Raw genomic sequence first — 21691 nt, forward strand, 5'->3', positions numbered from 1 at the left:
CATTACTAATATCATTCCAAAGGAATGCTATTAGTACTTCTGTTACCATCCCAAAGGACACACTAGACAAAAGTCTCGCTAATATAATCGTCCCTTCAGAATGAAAATGACCTAATTAAAAAAATAATTATGAAAATGAGTTTCCACTGTAAAAAGATTTTAAAAACCATTGTCAATAATAAGTTTATTTATTTGGAACTGTCTCATTAAGGCTCGAATAGCACTTAATATGTTTTAATTTTACTCCCGTCAGTCTGTATCAGCAAAGACAACACGCCACCACCATTGGTGAAAAGTGATGGATTAGCAATAATTAAGCCGTTTTCGTTCTGAAAATCATAATTATTATTATTTATTAGCTGGTGAAAATGAAAGAGACAATCAAATTCTTGTTACGTCAACAAAAAAGTTCACAAAAAAGTGACCTCATAGATAGCCACTAGTTTTGTAAATTACATTTTTTTATTGCTAAATATTAAAATAATTAAAAAAGGTTGAATATTTCATCATTATTTTTACTATTAGGCTCAACTCACACTGGCGCAGAGACCAGTGCGCCAGTGTGACTTGAGCCTTAAGGGCAATTGCCTTTTTTCTTGCCACACACAAAGTGTTTCAACTACCTTGTTTTTAAAAAAGGGAAACGTTTATAATATCATAATTAGTACTTGAAGAGTAATAAATCAAATAATATGAAAATGTGACAACCTCAAAACCTATTGTGCGAATTGAAAAAAATTGAGATTTTGTGTTGGGTTACTATGATTCTAAAGGTACGAATGTTGTTTCTAAATGGCACCTACTTATTCTTCCTATTTCTGCAAAAATGTACAAACTGAATTTCTTTGCATTTTTGCTTATTCGCTTTGATGTGGCATACTTTACTTCCCGCATGGCATAGATATTCACTGGTCCAATGTACACTACATTTAGTTGCATGAAAATTGCAATGCAGATATCTACCTAAATGCGGAAAACGTAGCCTCGATTCATATTAATGAAGTATCACATTTGCACTTCCTTGCCGCGTATTAAATGTCAACCTGTAGCGACAGTTAATTACCGTAAATTATTATTCGTCTTAGGAAAACAAAGATCGAACAACACTAAGAAAAATCCTTCGATCTGATTGGACTTGAACCAGCGTTTCTTGCCACACCGGGGCCACTTTTATTATCAACTGAGCTACAGTGACGCACATCTGGCGTAGCAGTAAAGTCTCCAACCTTACCAAATGGATTCTAGTCCGGACATTGGTCTTATCGATTTTTGGCTCAGAGTTGTGGATAATCCGAGAATCAGTATGGAAAAAATATATAAGCTTATGTTGGAGGATGCCCGTATACCGTGGACTGCTAGAAGGAAAATACCAATCCATAGTTAAGCAGCTTAATATCGCAGATAGACTTTACAATATGTGCTACCAGAGAATCCTGAAGTATTTTGGCCATATTGCTCGCCGCCAAGTAGACTACCTTGACAAACTGGTTGTGGTGGTTAAGGTCGAGGGAAAGAGACTCCGCGGTCGATCACCTAACCGATGAAGTGACCAAGTGGCAGCCCTCACTGGCCTCCCTATAACAACTTCCCTGAGAGAGGTCGAAGACAGAACCAGATGGAAGAAAATCGTCCATAAAATCTCGCTAACCTTTCAGGGACCCGACCTTCAGCAATGAAGATAACGACTAAGAAGAAGACAGTGATGGATATATATATGTCGATACCCTAACAATTAATTAATAATAATAATAATGTGTCAGACAAACACGCCAATTGCCTGGTCTTACAGTATTCCCTGTGCTTTGAGTACCAGAGCACCGGAATTCACTGCGGGGCACTTTCCAGAACACCAAAACCAATTTAGAAAAGTTCTTTTCCGAAATTGATCCTACCGGGAATCGAACCCGGGACCTCCTCGTCCAGCGTCAAACGGTTGAGCCGCCGAGGCCGTCGAATTATTATTTATTTAATGAGCATTGGTTATTAAACCAATAGCAAGTTCGTGTAAGTAACTACAAAAACCTTACATTTTTATTCTAATTTTGTCTAACTATGAGTCGTTTGGCTCTAAAGTCATCAGCTTAGGATGCCTTGAACTCAAACGCTTATATAAGTGCTGCAGTGGGGCCACTACTACTATTCATACAATATTTATAAGCGCAGTTGCAGCGCCACTGTCGTGACACACGCGCGCCACTGTCGTGACACACGCGCGCCACTTCTGCAGTCACAATTATAAAAAAAATTGTGAACTAAAAATTACTGAAGCGCTACTACAGACGTACGGCTGTCGCGCCACTGCAGGCTTCTACAAACGTCTAAATCGAAATAAAAAGATGGAGGTGCATGTACCTACGTAGGTACATACATAATAAAACGTAAAAGACGGATTTTTGATAACAGTGAAAAACAAAAAAAACATCGGTATACTTTTATTAGTAGATTTTTATTTAAAATTAAATAAATTATTTAAATTTCATTTACTTTAATATTTAGATTGTGCCACTGTCAAATGCAATTTCAGAACTTATGCTCATTCAAACTCAATACATTGAATGTCTTCCATCAATTTACGATCCATGCGCCACCAGATTCATATGCCAACAGTAACATACGAGTCCATTATATAAGTGGAGTAGGTTCATATTTGAAAACAGATTTTTTGCTCAAATGTATCACATTTTAGTCATAACTTTCATTATAAAAGTTAAGCAACTCCAATAATTGCACTAACATCCCATAGATGGCATTACTAGTTTACTCCGAGAACGAAAATTATTAAACATTAATTTGCTAAAAGCTCATTATTTAAAAATTTTATTGCAAGGACATAATTCACTTTTATAATGAACGGTACATAATGTAAAACGGTCTCTGCGACGAAGCATATGCGTAGTGTAGAGGCCGCAAGTAAAAATGCGATGCTTACTTACCTAGACAAAGATTTTAGAATTTGTCATCGCCACACACCAATGAAAACGAAAATGTTGTTTTTAAACATTTAATTATAAATTATCAATTAAATTATATATAATATATTTCAAAAAGCATACAAGATTAATAACTTACAACTAAGAAATGCACAAATTGGTACGCTGTAATAGCATCTGTCGTTGCATACGTTTTTGGTTAAAGAAAATTACAAAAATTTATTCAATTATTAAAACACATGTATAGAATACGTTTCGTAAGAGCTGTCAAGTTTTACTAAAATTTTTTTTATGAGTTGTCTCCCATTTATTTAGGTAGCCATACAGCCTCTTCATATAATAATATATTTGAATGTTAACGATGATTTTCTGTTTAGAAATACGGCAATACGGCAAAGGCGCAAAGCTTACAGCTCTTACCATAATACTTTTAAAAACGACTTTCATGCACTTAAAAAACCTTCACACGGCTTCGACATGCTTATAATGCAAAACGATCTTTAGTAATATTCGATAAAGGAAACTTCGACGTAATCTGATATTTCAATTAAGATTATGTTTTTATTCAGTAACTGATACATTGCATTACAAATTGAAATGATATTTTCCATAGAAACAATTATCCAACTAGCTGTTCGTGTATTGGATTGTAGAGATTAAAAATACTTTTTCTATGTATTTTTTTGTTATGTGAACGGCCTGGTCGTTTCCCTGGCATACCAATCTCTATATATCAGACAATATGAAGGTTCATGAACGTATATATTAAACAACCATCAGTCTAGTTCTGGTCATCTTGAAGCTCCTCCATATCCTCCTGATCAAATTCTGTATCCTCTTCAGCCGAAGCTTCCTGGTACTGCTGGTACTCCGACACCAGGTCGTTGACATTGCTCTCCGCCTCGCTGAACTCCATCTCATCCATGCCCTCGCCAGTGTACCAATGCAAGAAAGCCTTGCGCCTGAACATAGCGGTGAACTGTTCTGAGATGCGTTTGAACAGCTCCTGAATCGCCGTGGTATTACCTATAAAGGTGGACGACATCTTCAGACCTTGAGGAGGAATATCGCAAACCGCTGTCTTTACATTGTTCGGGATCCATTCAACGAAGAAGCTACTGTTCTTGTTCTGAATAGATAACATCTGCTCGTCCACTTCCTTCATGGACATGCGACCGCGGAAGATTGCGGCGACGGTCAGGTAGCGACCGTGGCGAGGGTCGCACGCCGCCATCATGTTTTTAGCGTCGAACATCTGTTGTGTCAACTCAGGAACTGACAAAGCTCTGTACTGCTGGCTACCACGGGATGTTAGCGGAGCGAAACCCGGCATAAAGAAGTGAAGACGCGGGAACGGAACCATATTCACAGCTAGCTTACGGAGATCAGCATTCAATTGGCCAGGGAACCTAAGGCACGTTGTGACTCCGGACATCGTCAGTGATACCAGGTGGTTGAGATCGCGGTAAGACGGGTTAGGAACTTTGAGTGTTCTATAGCAGATGTCATAGAGAGCCTCGTTGTCAATACAATAAGTTTCATCGGTATTTTCGACTAGCTGATGGATAGAGAGCACTGCATTGTAAGGTTCTACCACAGTGTCGGAGACTTTAGGTGAAGGAACGACGGAATACGTGTTCATAATACGATCAGGGTACTCTTCTCTGATTTTTGAAATGAGGAGGGTACCCATGCCGGAGCCTGTACCGCCGCCTAAAGAGTGCGTGAGTTGAAAACCTTGGAGACAGTCGCAGTTTTCGCACTCTTTACGGACTACATCAAGGACGGCGTCGACTAGTTCGGCTCCCTCGGTGTAGTGACCCTTGGCCCAGTTGTTACCCGCACCCGACTGCCCGAACACGAAGTTGTCTGGCCGGAAGAGTTGCCCGTAAGCACCGGAGCGTACCGCGTCCATGGTGCCTGGTTCGAGGTCGACAAGGATCGCGCGGGGTACATACTTTCCGCCGTTCTCGGCCGTCGCAACTGTTGACAAGAAACAAATGTGAAATTTTGGAATTTCAATAAGTATGGATGGGATATAGAGTTTGGGAGGATGAGTGTGGTACGATCGATATTCGACGGTTAATGTTTACAATCTAATGAAATATGTCGATTTCATATAAGATGACTGCGCGTCCAGATCTTTGCCACCGTTTTATTTATTTACTTTGACAACCACGACACGAATTGAATACAACAATAAAGTAGAAAAAAATATATAATATCGAGTTCTAAGGTTTTCGCCATTGTTACACAGAAGAAATGAAACATTTTTTTTGAAAAAACAAATAAATGCGATTAATATTAGAAAAAATAGTTTCAAAATATTGACTTATTTTCAAAAATACACATAATCATGTTGATTCAAATTAAATTAGAAAATAATTAGAATAAACCCTAACATAAATAATAATAATAATAACAATGAATTAATTATTATTAAAAAACCTGACTATTAAGAACTTGATAATTGTAAAAATGAATCGAAATTGATGAAATTTAATAGCGTTAGGGTAAAAATAATGAAATAAACTAAAGAAACGTTAAACAACAGTGGGACATATAAATGGTTTGATCATCAATGATTTACGATTATAAGCAGAAAAATAATAATATTTTATTTACAAATAATGTTTCACATTTATGCGTAATGACTTTTTGTAGGTGCCGTTATTTATAGAAAAAAATATCTACAACTAAAAGTTCATAGAGGTGAATAACGGTCGTTTCTTATCAAACAATTTTTAAGGGCGCGTTCCCACTATATCGTCACGTTTTATTATCATTGGACGACTGCCGTGTCTAGCCTGTTCCCATATCACGACTATCTGTCGTGGACGATTTTTTATCGTTGAACGACTGTCGTGACTAGCTGTTCCCACTGTGACGACAGTTTGTCGTTGTAACGATAAAAAATCGTGAACGACATTTAATCGTGTCGTGCTATATGTGAACTACTTCATTTAAATATACAAGCCACGACACTGTAAACTGCACGACAATCTGTCGTCACGACATAGTGGGAACGCGCCCTTACTTGTTTAGTTTCAAATAAGTACTTTATATCTGTTTAAAACGGTGACTAATGAGTTATTTTTAAATTAATCTGTAATTAATTAAACATTTTTGGTATTCAAATTTTTCACGTATTAATACGGTTCAGTTTGCTTGGGTCGAGGGGCATGGACACTGGGTTTATTTCAGAATTTTTTTTTTTGGTAACGTTGTTGGAATGGTGTTTTTATACCGTATACTTAAAATAATAACGCATAGAACGATAGTTTCATATCAAACGAACTGTCACAAGTGAGGCAAAAATCAAATTCATGTAGGCTAGTTTTAGTAGTACGTTAATTTTCGGTTTTAGTGAATATTTATATAAAAATACAAGTGGAAACGCGTTACTTCCTTGTGGAATGTGATGTTAGTATCTATTTTATGTTTGTCTGGCGTATTTTTACACTCATTTACCGCACATTTCGTAATTTTTAGCTAAAATTCTTAATCTGTTCGCGGTGCAAGTTGACCTTGAGCACTGAAGGCCCGCCCGCTCGTGCAGGCCCTTTTGGCGCACTTCAATTTGCCTCACTTAGCGTGTGCGGACTAGGTTTCTGTGCGTTATTATTGTAAGTCTGTAATTAATTAAACATTTTTGGTATTCAAATTTTTCACGTATTAATACGGTTCATTTTGCTTGGGTCGAGGGGCATGGACACTGGCTTTATTTCAGAATTTTTTTTCGGTAACGTTGGAATGGTGTTTTTACACCGTATATTCAGTGTATACCCTCAATTTTACTATATATTTTTTCCATAGTGATTGATTCGACATTTTCACCGTCATGCGGAATCACCCAAAGTTATTTGAGGTTGTACCGACTCATAAGTAATCAATTACTGTTAATATTTGTTGAAAATTAAATTGTTTGGCCATTGCGACTTTGTGAAGACGACCATCAAGACAAACTACAAAATGACATCTGTTATCCGGATTGAAGGATAATGAGATCCAGGATAATTACAAGCACAGGAGACTCAAGATCTTTCTGGCCTGAATGGACACAGACAGCTGTGATTAACATCTGGCAGATTGTCCGCTTGCATAACAAAAAAATACTGACTTACAAACTTTAAGCCAAAGTCATATTAAAATGAGTCGACTTTGCATTGGCAGGTATAACAGTACCGTATCCACAGTTAGCAGGCGACGAAGCGTGGCCGACCGTGGCAGAGACTCAGCCGAAGATTTGTCGTCGAAATGTTAGATGGGGCTACAACATGCGAATTGCTGTTGTAGCCACGTGGTTTATAACCATCTAGTATTTCAAAGACCTTTGTTATACTAAATACAAACTAGGATGATCCCTGTGGCACTTCATTTGACGTTTCGTCGCTTTATCCTAAAGTTACTGCCTATATGTATATACAAATATTGCAGGCTGTTTTCAGGCAATTGGTGTAGTTGTCTAGCACATTATTATTTTCCGTTTTTGTTATTCACAGGCTGGTGGTTGGTTTTAACCACCGCAATTTCGTCGTCTATCGTGCGCAGCGGTCTGAATTCGACTAAAGTCTCCGGTTTTTTTTTTGCGAGACCCGGCTTAATGTGAACACCTAGTCAGAGTGCCGATTTCCCGTCAAATTCGCCGGTCCGCGGCGAATAGTGGTGGGAATAGGCCCACATCTCCATAAAGTAGATTGACTCGGATGTCATTGTAAGGTCACACAGATCCACGAAAATTTGGACAATAATCCTTCCTTTTTTAAATGAACTGTAATTGTCCAATTACCGACACGAGCTATTACCGACAGGGCGTCGGTAACAACGAGCTGTCGCGAGGGCAATGACCTCCGTGGTACGTGATTAAACTAGATCTAGTACTTAGGCAAATTGCCTGCTCGTCGCGTCCAGTCTCTAGTTGTCTCTAGTGGTACGTATTTATAAATTCCTGCTTTATAAATTGATTTCGGAAAAAGAAACACCGTTTATTCAAGGTCTTATCCATTTGAAATACTAAGGATGGCATCTATCTTAGACATTTGGAATACACAAAGCTTTAAATCGCGAAGATCTACTTGGGGGCAGAAATAGGTAAGATGACAGTAATTTCCTGGACGAACTCTTCACAAGGAGCTCTACCAGGTAAGTCTCTTGTGCCTCTGTACCCTACCCTTCTATCAGGCAGATTTCTTTTAAGACCTAAATAGAAAGGGACGTGGTAGCTTCCCAAGCGAGTTCCGAGTATTTTTGTGAACGGAATTGATTCTTACCAGAGGCCTCATTGTAGTAGACGGAGATGCGTTCGAGTTGCAAGTCACTAGTGCCGTGGTACGCGCCAGTCTTGTCGATGCCGTGCTCTTCAGATATTATCTCCCAGAACTGAAACAGACAGAAAACAGAACGTCAGAATACTTGACACTAACAGGTCTCCATAGAAATTTTGTTGTAACCTTTTTGACCTTATTTTTTTCCATCCTCTAAGTTTTTTGACGCTTATTTTTTATTTTTAATAAAAATAAGTGCGCATTTAACCTCTATCTCATCTGATGGAAAGTGACGACGAGGTCGATGAAGTAGCATGGACACCTAAATAATGAACATTCACTCTCGCCTTGAAAAGGTCCAAGTTATAGCGTTCGGGAAACAAGTCCGCAGCAGCTTGCCATATAAATGTGGAAGCGAATCGCTTCGTGCTAATCCTGGGAATATCCACAACATAGGGGTGGAACCCCAGCCCACGTGTCGTCCCCCGATGATGGAGATGGGAAGGCGGAATCAAATTATGCAATTCCTTCGCACACTCTTCGTGATATATCCTGTAGAATACCGATAAACAGGTAACTCTACGGCGGTTTTCAAGGCTCTGCAGTTTAGCGTCTACTAATTCCAAGTCACGTATAAGCCTCTTGGCACGCTTGTCTATTGAATCCAAGGTGGCCAGTTGGTATTTAGCAGAGCCATCCCATAAGTGGCAGCAGTACTCCATACCATACCGGTCTTGTTTTTGGTACAGCTGAAGTAACTGTCCCGATGTGAAGTAACGCCTCACCTTGGAAAGGATGCTAAACTTCTTGGCTGCATTTTTGGTCATAGATTCAATGTATCTGCTTACTGTATATGTCGAGCCAGCTGGACGCAGACTGACAGATGATGGCTTTGTGTTCGTTTGTTTCGCTGAATATGTCGCTAGGGAAATATTTGATGAGCCTGGTTTAAGAAAAAAAACCTCGTTCGGAATTATCTATTTTTGTTGTCAGAGAATAGAGAATTGATAATGTAATAAAATTTCTTTATTAAGATAACATGGACCCATTTGGTGTAGTAACGGCCACACTCAAATACTAATGCTAGTACATGTACACAAACACAACAGAAAAGACAAAAACACTCACACAAACAATGGTTCTATGATCATGCTGTCTATGCTTGAGGCAGCTACAGATTAAAACTTTATGTAGAATAAGTTATAACACAGTGGGAAAAGGTAGCTTCTCAATTCAGAAGTTACTACCTCTCGCTAACTTCATTAAAAACATCACGATGAAACTTGCGCTTTGAAAAAGGGTTCGTAGCACTTGGAAAGCGAGTGAATTCGCCAATCCACATTGGCCTAAACCATGAGAAAAAAGAAAGAAATTAAGGAAATGTTTATTCAGCTTATTAAGACTTATAAAAAACAAAACAAATTAATGATTACAATTATAAGCTGAAAAGTATCCAACTCAGCAAATGTCATAGCTCGCCTGCTATAAAGCTGGTTTTCAATTGGTACCACTTTTATAAGAAGATATGCCACGAAAGTGCTAATTGTTAATTAACGCTAAATATACAGAGGGTTTTTTTTAAATGGCACTGCACAACGCAAAGAAACTATTCCAGAAACCTCCAAGTCCTTTGCGAAAACGATCCCGGTTTTTTTTAAAGAGAATCCTCAAGCAGTGGGACGTGTAATGGGATAATGATGAAGATGCATAAAAGTTCAGTATCCTTAAATTCAAGTCAGTCATTACAATTATGAATTGTTACATTCAATTTGGCGCGAGCACGCAAAGGTTAAGAGACCACTTTCATTAGCCATGTTCGCAAACATGCTCGACAACATGATTTACAAGTCGCAGCCTTGGTGTAACAAGGCCACTTCTGCAAAATTACGACTTTTCAGGAGACTTTTGAAGATTCTGCTAACAGAATTAGTCGATCACTTTTTAAGCTTAATATAGTAGTTACAAAATTTCGGTAAGCAAGGGTTGTTTGTAAAATACTAACAACCTTGCAGGAGTATATTACTAACACCATAAACAACAACTTTTGCTGCACGATTTTTAACGATTTGTCATATTTCAGTTTCATACAAAAATAAACATATTTAAATAGACCACTCTATAGTCTGTCTTTTTTGAAAACTGAGCAACATGACATTTGTAGGGTAGACAGTTTCATAAAATTTTAAATAGTTATGTAGTTGTCGTCGATAGTTTTATCGATAGATCGTGAAAGAAAATTTTGCCAAAAATTACTAAATTGTGAATGTTACGCCGTTCTAATTGAGTTATTGCCTTCTTTATTCTTATTTCGAGATTTATTGTACTATAGTAGTCAAAATAATTTTTTATTTATATATAATATATTAACAAGTTCAAAATATGCCTCCTCTTTGTATTTTTCATAAACATACTTCTAAATGTATGTATGAACTTACAAAAATTGACAATTTAAATGAACTCGTGCTCAATAATTGGATGAATAATGGGTCGAGGATGATCAAATGGAACAAGTTCAGCTATTTATTCCATAAGCGTGACCAATACTCAGTCGATAGAATATTTATCGACTGGAATCACCAGCTGCTCGCAAGCGCACTCCGTCTTCAAAAAAGACAGACTATAAACGATGATAACTCAGTGCAAAACTCGAGAGTCGTCGAAGAGGACCCTTGCACGTTTGAACTTGCTATCTTATTACCAAATATATCTAAAAAGTGTTGCGGAAGAAAAATTGTTGTTTACGATGTGATGTTGGACCAGGATGTTGGTAATATGTATAGGCCCCGGTGTTCCTGCGTGCCCCTGTAAGTGATGAATGGGGTGGTGTTTCTCTAGCTCCACCCCAACGGGAAGGAAGGCCAGTGCCGTCGGGACCGCGGAAGATTGGGAAAGCGTCCCCATAGTTCCGGCAAAAGGTACAGGGACGGAACACCGTGGGGTTTTAGTCGATAGGAGTCCGACATAATCTCTCTGTTGCCCTCGCAGCAGAGAGATATCCATGTGGATTTCCACACGTAAAAACAAGGATATTTGTAATATAGTCCTACAAGGTTGTTAGTATTTCAAAAATTACCCTGTATAGTCAGATGATGTAGAACCTACTTTATTTTGATAAGGACAGATAACGTCTTATAAGAATTTTGAAGTACACCTACTTTACTTGTCTATGTTTATCAGCTTTAAATTCAATGTTTAGGATGTATTTGCCGAAAACGTGCAATTTCTTTTCTTTCTCCAAAAGATGGAGTAAGAAGAACAGTACATTGTATTTCTTATAAAGGTAATGTTACACGTCGTTTTCTCAAGATTTCACAATTCTCAAATTTGTTTTTTCCGCATTTTTAATTTGGAGCATCGTAGCGACATCTCTTCAAAATAGTTCAAACTAATTTGTTTGCCTGTTTTATCAACTGAGAAACTGTATTATTAAACTTTTGCTTGAGTTACCTAAGGTTTCTAGTCGCTCTTCTCTCGGTGTTCTTCTGACACCCACCTGTCCCTACATAATTTCTTTCGTGTAGTTCGTGAAATTTTTGACTTTCATGAGACAGAAGCACCTTAGACATATCATCCATCACATGTTGTATAATAAAACCAAGGATATTAAGTTCGCCAATGAATAGGGCTTTTTAGTAGATGTAGACGGTGGTTGTCTTCACTTCTTTATTAGAACTTTGTTTCCTAATAAACTCAACGCCTTAAAGACTGCGTTACCTAGAATGACGGTCAAATTGCGTGCTAGTCTAGACAATCGATAGAGTCATTTCCTTGTAGTCGTGTCGTGTTACCGGCCGTCCAACAGGCGTTATCGGGTTTCCCTGATTATGTGTTCTATTCCTGGTTACACTAAACAACGTTGCCACTAGTAAGCTTATACTGGTTATTTTTAACTATATCCAAACCTGCTAACAAAGCATTCCTATGGTAAAGAGTGCAAAAATTGGGTCAATATTTTGTGGGGTTTGAAACCTGTTATCATTTTGTATGGGAAGCGAAGTTTTTTATGTGCTAGACTATTATACCAGTTACCTAGTCGTACTAGGGAATTCGACACTCTATGAGTACCAGCATAATGAAATGAATTCCGAGAATACTACACAGAAAGTAACGACAGGAAACCATTAAGAAAAGCTCATTTCCTAAATTGGTACTAATTCAATTTGTTATTGGTTAGGGACGGAACCCAGAACCATCAAGTAGTCTTCGACATTGTCTTTTTTTATGATAACAAGTGACAGGACGAGAAAGCCGCGCATTTGTCCATAGCAGCTGCAATGCCAATCAGATGTTTAAATCGCAAAGAACTCAGGGGCACAGTCACTGCGTTCGTCACACTGAGACATAAATTGACAAGTCCCAAGTGCCTATAATTTGACCAGCACCACCCTCTAAAACAGGAACGCTGTAAGGCTCACATTACTGCTTGGCGGTAGAAATAGGTAAGGTGTACTGTTTAAGGTGTGTAGGTTAACGAGGTTAACTGAAAGCTCCTCAGCGACGAGCTTCGCCTGTATCCTGTGTGCGATTTTCGGCTGCTCGTCTTTGGTTAAATACAAACTTAGGAGTTAACGTCGGTTCTTAAAATACATTGGTGTTTTATCTTATCGACTTCTTCACAACAATGCTGATTGATTCAATTGAATAACAATAGTTTCAGATTAAATCACGATTGAGTAAGATTGACGTTACGAATGGTTCATTGGTCATAAACAAACAATATACAGTTTGGTTTTGTATTAATATAATTGTTTGGATTTAAACGTTCGCGTACGCAGAAAATACTATTTTACGCTACCATCTGGCGGAAATTACGGCTTCAGAATTGCGTTTGATCGTTACAACCAGTTAATTGTACTTATTTTAACCGATTTCAAAAAAAGAAGGAGTCTTAATTCGACTGTACTTTTATTGGTGTAAGCTACGCGATTACTCTATTTGTGAACCGATTTCGATTATTCTTTTTTTATTGGAAAGAAGGTACCTCAGTGTTGGTCCCATTTAAATTTGAAGAAAATATTCCACCTCTAAGGGTGGCAAACTGTGGGATGAAACCGGGTTCGCGCACTTTACACGAAGTTTTAAGGTCGTTTTTTTTTATATAAAAGTGATGGTAGAAAATGACGTTACGGACGAGTCTACATATAACAGATGCACTGCCACTCAGAGCTTCAAATCAGGCGTTTATTGATTACTGCGCAGTGGCGCGGTAGCCGCGTGTCTCCAGTAATTTTTAGTTCACTTAGCACACCCGCCCATTGGGCTACTAAACGCGACCACAAATTACGAACAAGATTTTTCATACATTTTGTATGGCGTTAGCGCAAACCAAGCATTCGAGTGTCCGAACCACAAGCTGCGGGAGTGGAGAGTGGACAAAAATTTGGATTTAGCAAGAAACAAATATTTAGCTGCTTGTAGCGCGTTTTGACCCGTATTATTATTTTAAATATATTCCCATTAATTATACTTTACTTACTTTTTATATTACAAAACAAAACGTTTTCTAAATAACTCGTATGTAATGTGTGGAAAAATTTTTAATCGTATACCAGATCGCATTAAGCCTCTACCATTGACTAATTTTAAAAAGGAATTGCGCATTTGGCTCTTTGATCATTTGTTTTACTCTATTGACGAATTCATGAATCATAAAGAATAATTAATTGATGCATACATTTTTCCCATCATTAAAAAATATATATATATATTATTATTATTAAATTATGACATACACGATTCTGACATATCAAATTAAATCAATTATCGTAAATTTGTCAATTTGTTGCCTAATTATTGTTTTAAAATCGAATCTCAATCCACCAATGTATTATTTTATTATTGTATTTGCATGCTTTTATTTTAGAAGGCCGAATAGGTTTAAGTTCTGATTTAATTTTTACCATCAACATGTGTAATGTACCCTACCCTATTTGAAGCGAATAAATGAATTATTATTATTATTATTATTATTATATTCGCATGTCCTATTCTCGTGTTTAACGCTGGCAACACTAACGTCGAATTCAAGAAAATGGACGACTGGTGGCCGCGTCTAGAGGCTTAAATGAGCCCCGGTGGTCGCGTTTCGTGGGCGCGACGAGTGGCCCAGTGGGCGAGGGCACTTATTGTGACATGCTTCTGTAAGCGTCTGATTTAAAGCCGCTTTAAATTTTAAAGACCTGAGGGGAATTGCCTCTGTTAACAAGTTCCTAGTGAGAGCGCCTACAGCTCCGGTACGTATCTGGAAAATAGGGGCACTAGCCCCTTGAGAACCGGATGAAGTCAGTGACAACGGTCTGTGTCAACCCTGTACACTGGCTGATCTAGGTTCAGAACCTGAACTTAGAAGGTTCCTGCGCACGTACAGGTTATTGTGCCCTTCTCGTATACCCTAGGTTAACAAGTCCTGTTAACAATTCCCATGTGCCTGTTGTTTGACCAACACCCTTACCATTGAAAACCGGGATGCAGTTGAAATGGATACAGTGGCAGTGCTAGACGAACTCTTTCACAAGTCACAACGCATCTTGCTTGTACAATTTTATAAATTTGTGTCCCAGTTCTTCCAGTCCAGACATCCAGGTCACACAGTGAACAATAATGTTTCGACTGTATTAACAAAATATTGGTCGTCGATTTTAATCTTGAAATCAACCTTTAAACACAAACATAATAAAAAATTTTAATATATTAATTGTTTGTCAAAATTGCTTGAGCCCATTTCTCTCTCAATTTATTTTTGTGGTTTATCAACCCTTGGTTAAGTAAGAATCGATAATATAACGAATTCAATGTCCCCTCGGTGACCTATTGCGTGCGGTCATTATTTAAAATGCATATAGTTTATTCTATGAATCATTTATGAACGATAAAATAAAATAGCTACCGATGTATGAATGGATAATGGATGTTGCCAGATTGACGGCACAAAAAAGCAAATGTGTGTGGAAAAGTAGAAAGAGTTAATTTTCGATGTACATATCTCGATCAGCAGCTTGATTTTGATTGCCTCTCCCAATCGGAAACTGCGTCTCTTCCGAGTCGAGGCGCATAATTGCGATTCAACTCACAAATAAGAAAGATATAATAGGAATCAGGTTCATCTTCACGCTCGGAAACCCATCTGATTTGGAGACTCGGATGGGCTTCCCGACCGGATCCATTACGATTTCAATTAAAATCACCCTGCTGATTGGGGATCCTTAAGGTCATCAAGCCCCGAGTATAATCGGGCGTGTATGAAGAAACTGATGCGAGTGAAGTAGGCAAATGTTTATCAGGAACGTACCAATTGAAGATTCGTGGTCCTTAATAGAAGACAGGTGTCATGGTATTTACATTAGATACATAATACTACATATACACGCACATTTAGCGGCAAAAAAGTGAGAATATACAAGTGATTATGATTCCAAGTAAGCGACGCGTCTGTTCATTACAGTTAAAACACAAAGATCTGATGGGCACTGCCACTGCGCCCGTCACCTTGAGACATAAGTTTACAAGTCCCATGCGCCTGTAACTACACTAGCACCTTTACTCTTCAAAACCGGAATGCAGTAACGCTCACATATAGGTAAGGCGGCAGTACTTCCCTGGACGAACTCTTTCTTTTTTTCTTCTTTCTTTCTTTTTCTTTGTGACAAAGCAGAAACATTGCAAAACGACGGCCACGACCTTTGTCAGATGAAACCGAGAATATTCTTAAAAATGCTTGTAGTGTGAAGAACAAAAAGGTTTGAGAGAACAGGTTGATGAAGTAAAAGAGGTTTGCCAGTGCTAAATAAAAAAGCTTTAAATTTTTCATTAGGTTTAGAAAAACATGATGCCAGTCTATGTATCGCCGCCTATATATCTATCGCCGCGGCGGTGACTCAACGAAAACTATACAATACCAATTTGGTAATAAGGCGTCTAAGTTTTAATTCTGGCTAGACTTTAATAACGATAAGTTAAGCAACGGGAATTTCTGTACCGTTATACCTCAGAATATTATCTATCTAATGCCTTTTTTACGGCAGTAATTTCCTGTAAAGCTCAATACATTACGGACAGTTTTTAATAGCGGTCGGCGTAGTTACATGCAATGTTATCCGTTGGGTTATCAAAGTTATCTACTTATTTCCTTTTAAGTTCCAACTTATCACATTATTGTTTTTCGAGAGGTTATTAACTTGGATTGTTTAGTTTTTGTACTTGCCTATAGTATCTAATTTTGTTTCATTGTTGACAGATTATACAATCTGTCTTTTATTGTAATAAAGCGGGTAGGAACCCGCCGATATTGCGATAGGCGCATATATTCGTGTAATATGGCCACTTCTGCAAAATGACAATTTTTCAGAAGAGTTTTAAAAGCTCTATTAATGAAATTAGTCGATGAATTTTAATGGATAAATTGGAGAGTTAAACTATTTTACACATACATAATTTGTTTTTCACGGTGTCATGACATGCAGGCAAAGTCGACCGTAATGCCCTTAGTGATACCCACGGGCTTTTTCATTACATTATCGCCTTATGGATTTTTTACGTCAAAATTAAGCAAAAAGTTTTATGCTTAAAAAATTTGAACGTTAAAATTATATTTTACTGAATTTATTTTGTGAATACAAATTCTGCAGTATTTTTAGAATTTGGCAATTATTTATATCTAATATATTGTGGCTGCTTGCGTCTGTGCCTTTTATAACATTTTAATAAGAGTTGTATTATCTATGGAAGTATAGAAGGCACTCTGTTTAAAAAAAAACTAAAAGCTCGCCTTTTGCAAAATCCATAAAACGTTGTTTAAATTTGTAAGTCAATGTTTAAAAGAAATAAATTATCGTTCTATGTATTTCCTCGCAAATGTGAATGAAAAACATTGTATGTAGCACGGGCGGTAAAAAATACAAACTCGAGTCATCAAAGCCCGAAGCCGAATACACAATGTACTATTATGAACAAGTTCTGCGATAAATTATATTATTATTATTAACAACAAAAATAGGAAATGAAACTATTTTTCCGGATTTTAACAAACCAACGTCTGGCCTTTATATACATATATAAGGGCCAGCGACGTATGTATATATATATATAATATTGGAACCATGGTAGCTGTTAAACTGTCTGATGTGAAAACTCATACATTTTGGTTTGTTGACATTTATTCTACATTAAATTAGGCTACAATATATATATTATAGTAGGTTCAATTCATAACAAAAGGGAAATCTATGCCAACCTCCAAAAATATTCTACCATTAACTAAAGGTGTTAAAGGTTTGATTTTCTTCTAATTTAGTATTTCCTTTGTTATAAGCTGTGTAAGAATTGTTATTTAGGTAAAAAAAGTCATTTCCATCGACCCTACATACAAATGAATACACTACCAAAAAATGTGAATAAAAACAAGCACTATAGTCCATTTGTTTAGGTACTTAACTAAATGTAAACAATCTTGATACATCTTTTTATTGAAACACATGTTTTACAAATCAATAGGTATAAAAATAGGCATGCAATTTCATATGAAGCTAAGTATTTGTATTTTGTATTTGAAGGTAAGGGAAAATCATTTTATAAATGTATATTTCATTAAATAGACATCTCAAGATTGTTTACATTTAGTTAAGTACCTAAACAGATGGACTATAGCTATCGTATTTTTCGTAATTTGACTAAATGTATATGCGAGACGACTAAACCTACACGTGTATTCTTCATATGATCATTTGCCAATTCAGCAATACAGAACTTCGATGAAAATGTATCGACTTTGGTAGTTTGTAAAACAAAAGTTTTCAAGCGTGAACTCGAGTAGACGATGTTTTCGCGGCCACGACGACCTTAGGAGAAAGTACAATAATTGGAGCTTCCATGAAATGTGAGAGTGGCTCGCCGACAGAGCCGACTAGCGCAAAAAATGACCTGATGGTTACTGTACACTATGACCACTTTATCTACAGTTGTCGGAACGTAGAAATAATAATAGCGTTAAGCATTTTTAGCTGCCTTCAAAGACGAAAACGTCCGCTGCTTTGTTATTTGATCGCCTATGATATATGTATAAATAACAATCATGGCGTGATACGTAAGTTGTGAGGTCGGTGGTTCCAATGTAAGTGGCATGTACCAAAAACTTTTACGTACATCGAGATGAAGAATCTGCGTGAGGAAGGTTTTTTCGGTCAAATCATTGGACTACTAAGGTTTTTATTTCAGTTTTTTCTTTAGTTTCATCGTTAAGGTTAACAAATGTTGCTTTATTCGCGTATGGTTTTATTGCAAAACACAGTGGGTTTATGCATCTTGAAACATATTTTAACTTGTAACAAAAGACTATATTCTTGGAACTAAAGTATATTCTAAATCTTCTTGCTTTTATGTTATTTCAGATTTCCTTTTTTGTCATCGGCTGCCATCTTGAAGACGCCTCCGGTGCATTTTGAAAATAGAACCGCTAACTTTTTCTTATTGCATCGCGCTGTGGCCGTTGACATCGAGACGGCGTATTTTCGGCCAGTGCGGGAGACGCCATATTTAAACTATAGGATGTAACACGACACGTTGGTCTATAGTGCAATCATCAATTTTAATAAAATAACTACGGCCTTTGTTCAGGAATCAGCAGTAATGAGTCTGTGTCTATTTCAATGACACATATTGACTCGGGTCTGAGTGTGTGTGGTACCGTCGTTGTTTCCGATTTCCATATACACAGGTGCTTAAGTTACTTACTTTGGGATCACAGCAACGTATATGATGCTGTCTAATATTTATTAAAATTCAAAAATTTTGCAATACAACTTGATCGCGTCCAGTAAAACGCAATTAAATTTACGAGCGCGCAATCAAATCCGAGCATGATAAAGTAACCAAATTGCAAATGCATTTATTTTGACATTGCTTAATCAATTTGTCCCAAACATTGACTTACAATTATATGGACGTCGGGTCCGCGCTAAAAAGTGTCCGAACTTATAGGGCGTTAAAATCGTATACAGAGCGTCATTCACGCTTTAGTCTTCGTTTGTTCGACTGACAGCGAAGCAAGCAAAATTAGACAGTACTGCGATGACATTACAATTTAAATTCAACGTTTTAGCTTTTTCATATTACTTGACATGTCACTACGTTTAAATAGGTTGTCTTGGGACATTTTTTTCGTGGTTTTTGTATTAGACCCGTCGTCCATTTATTTGTAAGTCAATGGTCCCAAAGCATCGACTGAATATATTTTTATGATATAGGTTAGACACTGCGAAATTTTCGACTCAGTAGCACGTAGAGTACGATATCTTTCAAGATATGAAGGCATTGCGGACTACTTCTACTTGCTAGCACTACGTGTCGACACCGACGTTTATATTTAGTAGTACAGGTAATTTGTTTAGTAGCATTATAGGTCCATGTGAAAGCGTTCGTCCGGGAAAGTTCTGCCACCTCACCTATTTCTGCCGCCAAGAAGCTATATGAGCATTACTTAATTGCATATTTTTGTGATATCGAGTGACATGTTGAATATGTCGCGCGCCGGGTGGTATGCGATACGCCTATAGTAGTCGCAATGTTACTCAAGGCTTTAAATCACACAGACCTGAGCATAGAACACTGCCACTGCACACATGAGCATCAGTAGACCTTCTTGTGAAAGAGTTTGTCCAGGGAAGTAGTTATCTATTTCTGCCGCCAAGTAGTAATGTCAGTATTACTGTGTTCCGGTTTTGAAGGATAAAGGGGCTAGTGAAGTTACAGGCACATGGCACTTGTCAAGTTATGTTCCAGGTTGACGGACGCATTGGCAGTGTCCCTCAAGTCTTTGTGATTTAAGTGCAACTATTATGCACATGCGTGTTGGTTACCACCAGGCGCACGACTTGTTCGTCCCGGCGCTTGGCATCATAAAAAATTCGAGAGCATGAGGAAGCGTTACTGTGTTGGATGGTACATTATTCTAATAAAACAAGTAATGCCTTACCAAAAATTAGTTAAAACAAAGTATTTACAATGTAAATGTTAAATTTTCATTCTAAAGCGAGGATATGAACTTCTATCTTCCTTTAAACTAATATGATTCCTTGTTCGTGGCAGGATACCATCTGTCAGTAATAAAATAACGAAGAATCTATCGAGAGATATAAAGGAATGATTTATATTCGACTACGTTATAATATAAGCTTTATAACAGACATAGTAAGTGGTTTCTTCCTTGATATTTTTACAGATGTTGTGGCGATTGAGAAGGAATATTTGCGTAGTTAATTTGGAATTTTGAATGAAAACTTCAGCACTTGTTTTACATATTCGCTATAAGAAATCAAACAAATAAAAACCCCATAAAATAGCTATATAAATAACATCTGTTCTTTATTCCGTGTTATGAAAGGAATCCCCATAATAAAACTTGTTCATATTCATAATTTGGCCATAAAAATTATTTCGTAAAATCTACTTTATATTATAATAAAGAATATATTATAAGATAAAAAACCAATCTCTACATGACGTTAAATAAGGGATAGGTATAGAAGAATATATCTCTGGGTGAGAGGTAATGGACCCTATAGTCGTATTTATGAGATATAGTTTTTTTTTTCAGAAAAACAACGCTAAAAATGACACAATTATCTCAATTTACTTATTTTATTTGAAACTAAGATTGATTTTAAAAGCCTAATTGTAAGCTTCAGTCTCTTAAAAATACTCTGAAGTAAAAATTTATAAATTAAAGTTCTATGTCTCTCACCTACAGATATACATAATAATAATATAATGACATATATTTGACGACCTCAGTGGAGGAGGTCTAGGGATCTATTCTCGGTAGGACCGATTTGGAGAATGGTCTTTTCTAAATTGGCTCTGCTGACCGAAGTCCGTCCATATAGTACCTGTAGAACTCCTCCTGGTGCAAGAGTTCGTCTAGGGAAGTACTGCCACCTTACCTATTGCCGTCAAGCAGTATTGTGAGCATTATGAGTTCCGGTTTTGAAGGGTAAGTAAGGGTGCTGGCGAAATTACAGGCACATGGGACTTGTCAACTTATGTCTCAGGTAACGGGCGCAGTGGCAGTGCCCGTCAGATCTTTGGGATTTAAAGCTCTTTGACTGTTATGGATAGGCGTGTCGCTTACCATTACCATCAGATGCACAACTTATTCGTCCCGTCACCTGTTATTATCTTAGAATAATAACGCATAGAATGATAGTTTCATATCAAACGAACTGTCACAAGTGAGGCAAAAATCAAATTCATGTAGGCTAGTTTTAGTAGTAGGTTAATTTTCGGTTTTAGTGAATATTTATATAAAAATACAAGTTGAAACGCGTTACTTCCTTGTGGAATGTGATGTTAGTATCTATTTTATGTTTGTCTGACGTATTTTTACACTCATTTACCGCACATTTCGTCATTTTTAGCTAAAATTCTTGAGCTGTTCGCGGTGCAAGTTGACCTTGAGCACCGAAGGCCCGCCCGCTCGTGTAGGCCCTTTTGGCGCGCTTCAATTTG

General features: G+C 37.3%; 1 protein-coding gene across 1 annotated transcript in view; it reads right to left on the bottom strand.

The window, feature by feature from the left end:
• Positions 1–3185: 3185 nt before the first annotated feature.
• LOC113227747 (tubulin beta chain-like) overlaps positions 3186–21691 on the bottom strand; it is a 51018-nt gene continuing 32512 nt past the window's right edge. The window contains exons 2-3 of the mRNA XM_026460736.1: positions 8201–8309; positions 3186–4913 (exon numbers count right to left, since the gene is read on the bottom strand). Coding sequence (XP_026316521.1) covers positions 3712–4913; positions 8201–8309 — 1311 coding nt within the window. The 3' untranslated portion in view covers positions 3186–3711. The remainder of the gene's footprint in view (positions 4914–8200; positions 8310–21691) is intronic.

This window comes from Hyposmocoma kahamanoa, unplaced genomic scaffold (genome assembly GCF_003589595.1).
Source record: "Hyposmocoma kahamanoa isolate Upper Pololo Valley unplaced genomic scaffold, ASM358959v1 215, whole genome shotgun sequence".
Taxonomy (NCBI): domain Eukaryota; kingdom Metazoa; phylum Arthropoda; class Insecta; order Lepidoptera; family Cosmopterigidae; genus Hyposmocoma; species Hyposmocoma kahamanoa.